Genomic DNA, 7,085 nt, shown 5'->3' on the forward strand with positions numbered 1-7,085 from the left:
ATGTTATTCCTACTTTGCCTCATTACATGCACAGCAGTCTAGTGGTTAACCTTCAGTGATACTACATGGACCCCCTACCTCAAAAGGGTGTTGCCGATTATTTGGAAGGGATGAATTAAAAGTAGACTGAGATACTTGAACTCCCCCACTTGAGGCAAGGACTCCCCACCAGCCTGAAGAGGGGAAGCCACCTTTTTCTGCCCAGGCCCAGGGCATGCTGGTGGGACTATGTCTCCGAGCCGGCCTGGTGTCGGCTCGGAGACAGCTTGAGGAGGTCTGCGTGGATCAGGAAGTCTGGGTATCTCTGCTGAGACTGCTGCCTCCGCGACCCAGTCCCGGATAAAGCGGAACAAAATGGATGGATGGAATTAAAGGAATAGGCCACCATTTTTACATACTGAGATATGTTCTTACCTTAGCTTTGACGAGTTCTTTAGGACCTGTCTGATCTTCACCCGTGCCTTCAATCACGTAAACACAGCGCAGACGGTGTTAGCATTTAGCCTCTCCCCCTCTCCACTATAGAGTTCGGGAATGTCCACAGTTACCATGGAGATCCGCCATCTTTGCAGCTGTTAGCATACATTTCCATAGACTAACATTAGCTAAAAACAGTATAAAAAGTGGAGAAAAAAGCAGTGGAATCACTCCGTTAGCTGCTGAGATACTGCTGGTAAATACATCTAACTCACTGTGGTCTCCAAGTGTTTTAATGTGAACTATAACTCCAGTATTTTAACTTTTAAAATCTCCATTAGTTTACAATTGCTGCAAATCCTATAATGCTTAGCGATATGATGTCACATTCCCGAACTCTATAGCTCCAAAACAGGTCAAGATAGAAGCTACCAAGCTCTTCCACGTTTTCCCTATTTAAATATGGTTACGTGAAGTGTTCCACTACAAAGTATAATCACACAAAGTTAAACAATGTGTATTTTCTAAGCGGATAAAAGGGGGGACTATATTGTAAGGCGTAATAATACCAGGAGTAGTTCGAAATCCGCGCAGTAATCTTCACTTTTCTGTGCAGATGCCAAATTACTCCTGGTATTATTACGCCTTACAATAAAGTTCCCCCTTTTATCCGCTTAGAAAATCCACATTGTTTAATTTTGTGTAATTATACTTTGTAGTGGAACACTTCACGTAACCATATTTAAATATGGAAAACGTGGAAGAGCTTGGTAGCTTCTATCTTGACCTGTTTTGGAGCTATAGAGGAGAGAGGGAGAGGCTAAATGCTAACGCCGTCTGCGCTGTGTTTACGTGATTGAAGGCACGGGGGAAGATCAGACAGGTCCAAAAGAACTCATCAAAGCTGAGGTAAGAACATATCTCAGTATGTAAAAACGGTGGCCTATTCCTTTAAAAGTGCTCTTTATCAGTAAACGGCAACATTGTGTGTTCAAAATTAAGCCAAGGTCAAACATATTACGGTAAATTGTCATTTAAATCACCTTTCCTTTCAAAAATAATCTCACAGTATTCAGTTTCACCTTCCTTTTGATCAGAAATAATCCCTGTAACCCTGGTTGGGAAACACTGGTCTAACCCTATAGATCCCAAACTGGGGGCCATGGGACACTAAAGTGGTAATGGTCACATTTATACAGCACCTTTTTTACCTACTTTAGGCACTCTAAGCGTTTTACATCAAGGAATTAGTCACCCATTCACACGCTCATTCATACACCAGTTTACGCAGACACTGGAGGCAAGGAAGACAACCCGCTCTACTCTCTGCGCCAACGTTGCCCCGTGGTGGTCGCGTAATGATTTGGACACACTCATGTTTACATTTCTGGCATTGAATTTGATGTTCGGGGTGCTTGAAGATCAAACTCAGTATCAACTATCAAGAATCATGAAATGTAATCAAGTTTGAAATACAGCAACTCCTTGCCCATGAGTAAAAACAAAGATGTCTCGTGGTTGATTCCTGGAAGATGATGTAAGCTTGATTAAGGTGCAATATTCGGGAGGATCTGGCGTAAAGATGTTTGGCGCCACCTGCTAAGAAGATATAACTCTTTCTGCCGGCTCCACGACATGTGATCCAATCTCTCTTTGTCATATTTTGCCAGACGTTCAGAGACACATTTTTGGCTGTTGGCATCTTTCTCGATTTCACACCTTCCAGTTTCTTTCCTTTTGACGTATGAATCATCCATCCGACCAATACTTTTCCAACACTTTGCTCTTCTCGTTTTCTGCTTTAGTTCTTCAGAAGTCACATGAGCCTTTTAGTCCATGGGCCAGACCAAATATCGGTAACGAAAAGGTGGCAAAGGCTATTGTTGATTTTTAAGTAGGTCCATGTCTGAGGTTTATATTTTTGGATGATAGCCTTTTCAAAGTTACAGCTTTATCATAGTTTTCAGCTGTTGAAGTGCACCACCCCCAGCTTTTGACGCTGGTCCATATTTTGGTTCAGGCCATTTCCAGCCCATTAGATACTGATTTACACCATTGTATTTGGTATCATTGTAAAGAAGACATTTTCATGTTTCATTTGAGCCCAAATGTACTACACTGTGACTATTACCGTGGTAACCAAAGCTCCTCAAACGCAAACCTGAGGACGTTTTTTCACCATTTTCACAAAAACAGTTTTACTATAGATACAGACGGCATCTCGTCATAGAAGGGGGCGTGGCTTCGCCGAGGGGGAAAATAGAATCTTTAGAGAAACACAATTTTCCACTCTTTTTTGCCATTTTCTGGTGGAATTTCAACTTATTTATCACATACAAATAAAGTCAAGTGTAAATCGGGTCCATATGGATGTTTTCTTGCAGCAGATTGTTCAGTAGAAGTGAAAAAACGGCAGTTGTAGCAAGCGCTAGCTAACTGTTAGCATTAGCCCGATGCTAACATGTAGCATCAAGTTAGCATTCTCCGTTATTCATGCATTTATGGGCTGTTGAACCACTTTGCTCCTCCCCATGTCTTTGTATCATTATTTAGTAGAAACTATATTCATAATTCAGCATTTGTTAAAGTAGTTTTTGAATAATTAGAGAAAATTTTCATTTTTTCAAACTTGTTTTCCCCTTTAACTGTTTACAAAAATGACCATATATGGACGATTCCAGAGACGCCGTCTGGATCTATGTTTAACACTGTTTCTTCAAGGAACATCACATCACACAGAGCAAACGTTCAGTACATCTGTAATTGAAATAGCTTTGTCGTTTGCCCATTGATTTGGCAGAAGAATGGAGTACGATGCTTTTGCAGTGAGCCCTTCAGAACTCACAGAATGAACGCCAAAGAACCAGACTCTTTGTAAAGAAATGGAGGAGCTTGTAGTCTGGCTGGGGCTACCACTACTACCACCTTTACACTACAGACACTTACTTCTATTCTAGTCTTGATCCCACTTTGCAAACCATTTTCATCTAAGTAAGGGTCTCCAAAAAACCTCGAAGCCCCCGTTTGACGTCAGGGCGCACCTCGGACCCCACACCTAAAGCAAAGTGCTGAGGCATAGTTAAGTCGGGGCGTCCCATCTGCGGATATACCCCATCAGCGGGGGCAGCGGCCGGGCCCGTGTTTGTACAGCATCCACAATGAGCCGTCTGTGTGAAAAGGACTGGAGCCAATTAGAAACGTGACTCTCCGCGCCAGAGCCAGGTTGAATAAGGTCTGAATGAAAAACATCAGAAAGAGAGAGTCAGCAGTTGGTTATATAATCGCCACACATTTATTTCACTGTAGGCTTTTCTATACTGTGCTGGGTTCTTGGAAGTGCTTTCAGTAGAGAAGGGGATTGTTGATGGATATCTCACTGGGTCTGTGTCCAAATCTGAGGAACCTTTAGGGCTGTTTTGTGCTTCGTAATCGATAGGGTAACACTTTACATTACGGGCCGGTAAGTCCTTGGTACTTACAGTGGTAATTACAGTGGTACTTATGGTCTTATTTACACTTGTAATTCTAGGTACTTATTGTGGTTCTTACAGTGGCCCTTACAATGGTACTTATGGTGGTAACTACAGTGGTAATTCTAGGTACTTATTGTGGTACTTAAAGGATACTATAGTGAGAATTACAATTTATGTACTTCTAGATACAGTGGTAACTCTTAGTAATGAAGGTTGTTCTTCTTGTTTTCCCTCATGCTGATTTATGTTGTTTTATTGTCACACAATCCTAGAAATTACGTCTATATGTAGAAGTACCTCATTTACTGCCTATGAATTGCTGCTGTAGTATTCTTGAATTACCAATAAGTACCATAGATGTATCACTGTAACTACTAGAAACTATCATTTAAAGTATCAAAGTACATAGAAGTATGACCTTCATTACTAAGAGTTACCACTGTATCTCTAAGTAATAAGAGATGAAGTGGTAACTCTGTGTCTCCCTAACCCTAATCCTAATGACTAGTAATTATGACTTTCTGTACCACAATAATAACCTAGTAACTATCCTGTAATTACCACTATAAGTACCACGGACTTATCGGCCCGTAATGTAAATTGTTACCGACAACTTCAATCAAAGAAAATTTTATAGATAATTTAGAAAAATAGAAGGGATTTAAGAAATCTTGTTGCATGTAAAAGGTGAGTGTTGACAGAAGTGTGTCTGGACTGGAGTGAAGCACCAAGACACGTTTCACAACAACATGAGCACTAAAATGATCAGGTGAATGCGTATGGAACTAGGAGGGAGCATTGGAACATGGTTAGAGGGGCTACTCCTGAAAAGAGAAGAATGGAATTTGGATGTTCCCTTGCAGTGTATTAGCAGACATCGGAGGGAAAATCAAATCCACCACTGAGCTTTGTTTGCATCTGGACAAGCTCCACTCTGAAGGAAAGTTGTGAAATGTTTATTGGTTCGTTTGGTAGGGACAGTGCATGTTAATGAACAAGCCACACCGGATTGTAGCTTCGGGCTAATTTCCATCCGTTGTCCTCCATGCGCAACACACTCTCATAGATACAGACTGCATCTCGTCATAGAAGGGGGCGTGGCTTCGCCGAGGGGGAAAATAGAATCTTTAGAGAAACACAATTTTCCACTCTTTTCAACCATTTTCTGGTGGAATATGAACTTATTTATCACATAAATAGTAAAGTGTAAATCGGGCCCATATGGATATTTTCTCACAGCAGTTTGTTCAGTAGAAGTGAAAAAACGGCAGTTGTGCCTAGCGCTAGCTAACCATTAGCATCAGCCCAATGCTAACATGAAGCATCAAGTTAGCATTCTCCATTATTTATGTTATTTATGTTTTTATGGTATTTATGGAGAGACTTTAGCACAGGTGTAATGTGTTCTCTTCTCTTTGTCCGCGTTAACAATCTTGCAGCTGCATTTTGAACTAATTGAAAACTTTTCAGGGAGCTTTTAGGGCACGCTGCCAGCAGGCTGTTGCAGTAATCCAGCCTTGAAGAGACAAATGCGTGAATACGTTTGTCTGCATTGCTCTTAGTTTGGATATTTTGTATTTTAGCAATGTTGCCCAGGTGAAAGAATGCTATTTTACAAGCCTGGTTTATATGTGTTTTAAAAGAGAGGTCTTGGTCAAACAGAACTCTGAGGTTTTTTATTGTTGTGCTCGTTGATATGCTAACATTACCCAGGGAGATGATCTGTTGAGATAAAGACTCTCTCAGTTTTTGAGGGCCTAATATAATAACCTCGGTTTTGTCCGGGTTAAGAAGGAGGTAATTTGCTGTCATCCATGTCTTAATGGCTTTTACGCAGGAGCTAAGCGTTTCTAGTTTATCTGTCTGACCTGGTTTTATCGATAAATACAGCTGTGTGTCGTCCGCATAACAGTGAAAATGTATATTGTGATTTCGGATTATGTTACCTAATGGAAGAATGTATAGTATAAATAAAATTGGCCCGAGCACTGAACCTTGTGGCACCCCATAGCACACTTTGGAACACGGTGAAGACTTTTGGTTTACATTAACGAATTGTTGCCTGTCAGATAAGTAAGATTTAAACCAGGCGAGGACTGTACTACCGTGCTACTGTACCTGTGTTTTGATGTGAGCAACAACTCCGTATTTTACCTTTTAAAATCACCATTAGTTTATTATTGCTCTATAACATAATGCAATATGAAAAGTCTTTTAGCGACTGAAAGATGCCGTGTAAATGTTTGAAACTGTCAGTGTATGGAAGTGCTTTTGGCCAAAGGGGAAATTTGGTTCAGTTATGTCATTTCAAACTTTTTTGGGATTTGGATCAGGTTCTGCCTACTTTGAGTCCATGGAAAGCTGACTGTCCTGCGTTACCATGGAGATCAGCTGCGATACGTAGTCAGAAAAGACTTCAGACTGCAGGCAACAGTTTGAATGGAACTCATCTAACTTTTATCTGCCCCTCAGGTCTCCCAAGTCCCTGGTGTGCGTTGTCCCGGACGTCTCTGCCATCTCCGAGGGATGGCGCTGTGTCCGTCGGACCATCACCGTCCCCCTGTCCATCATCCGGCTGGACGGGCTCATCTACCGCACCCCGTACAGCTTCACCTACACACCCGAGCTCCAGTTGGCCCCCGCCCTCCAGGGTCCCGAGCTGTGCCGGGGACAGGAGGCGGGCCAGGAGGTGCAGGACGGGGACGACCTGCTAGAGACCATCCACCAGGAGTTCACACGGGCCAACTTCCACCTCTTCATGCAGAACTAGGAGCTGCACAGAGGAGACGCTGGACCTGTAAACTGTAATGAAGACCAACAGGGCTGAGTGGGGGATCAATGCTTTGGGGTACATTTGTGTGACTACAATGGAGCGGTTATGTAATAGCAGACATTTTTCATAAAACATTCAGATGAGAGGTTTGTGGGGCCCTGAGCATGTACTATAAAAGCAACAAAAATGCCTCTGCCGGAGAATACCCGATTGTTCTCACTTTTTGTCCCATCTGCATTTCATTCATCCGTCATTGCGTACCTCAGGGCAACCTTTTAGGAGCAGCACCCAGGGACTGATCCACAGACCTGGAGAGCCTGGTGGGTTTTACTGTGTCCACGTTTTGGGTTGAGGAGGGCGTATGAAGTGTCTGGACAACACTCACCCTGACACGAGGAGAATATGCAAACTCAGCTCTGGAA

General features: G+C 42.4%; 1 protein-coding gene across 1 annotated transcript in view; it reads left to right on the plus strand.

Moving 5' to 3' along the window:
* Positions 1 to 6,732, plus strand: part of LOC306979468 (recombining binding protein suppressor of hairless-like protein) — a gene marked incomplete at its 5' end in the record, with an annotated part of 51,952 nt that extends 45,220 nt beyond the window's left edge. The window contains 1 exon segment of the mRNA XM_079578421.1: positions 6,363 to 6,732. Within this exon segment, the coding sequence (XP_079434547.1) occupies positions 6,363 to 6,660 (298 nt within the window). The 3' untranslated portion in view covers positions 6,661 to 6,732.
* Positions 6,733 to 7,085: the final 353 nt, after the last annotated feature.

Source organism: Gobius niger (assembly GCF_951799975.1).
Source record: "Gobius niger genome assembly, chromosome: 20".
Lineage (NCBI taxonomy): Eukaryota > Metazoa > Chordata > Actinopteri > Gobiiformes > Gobiidae > Gobius > Gobius niger.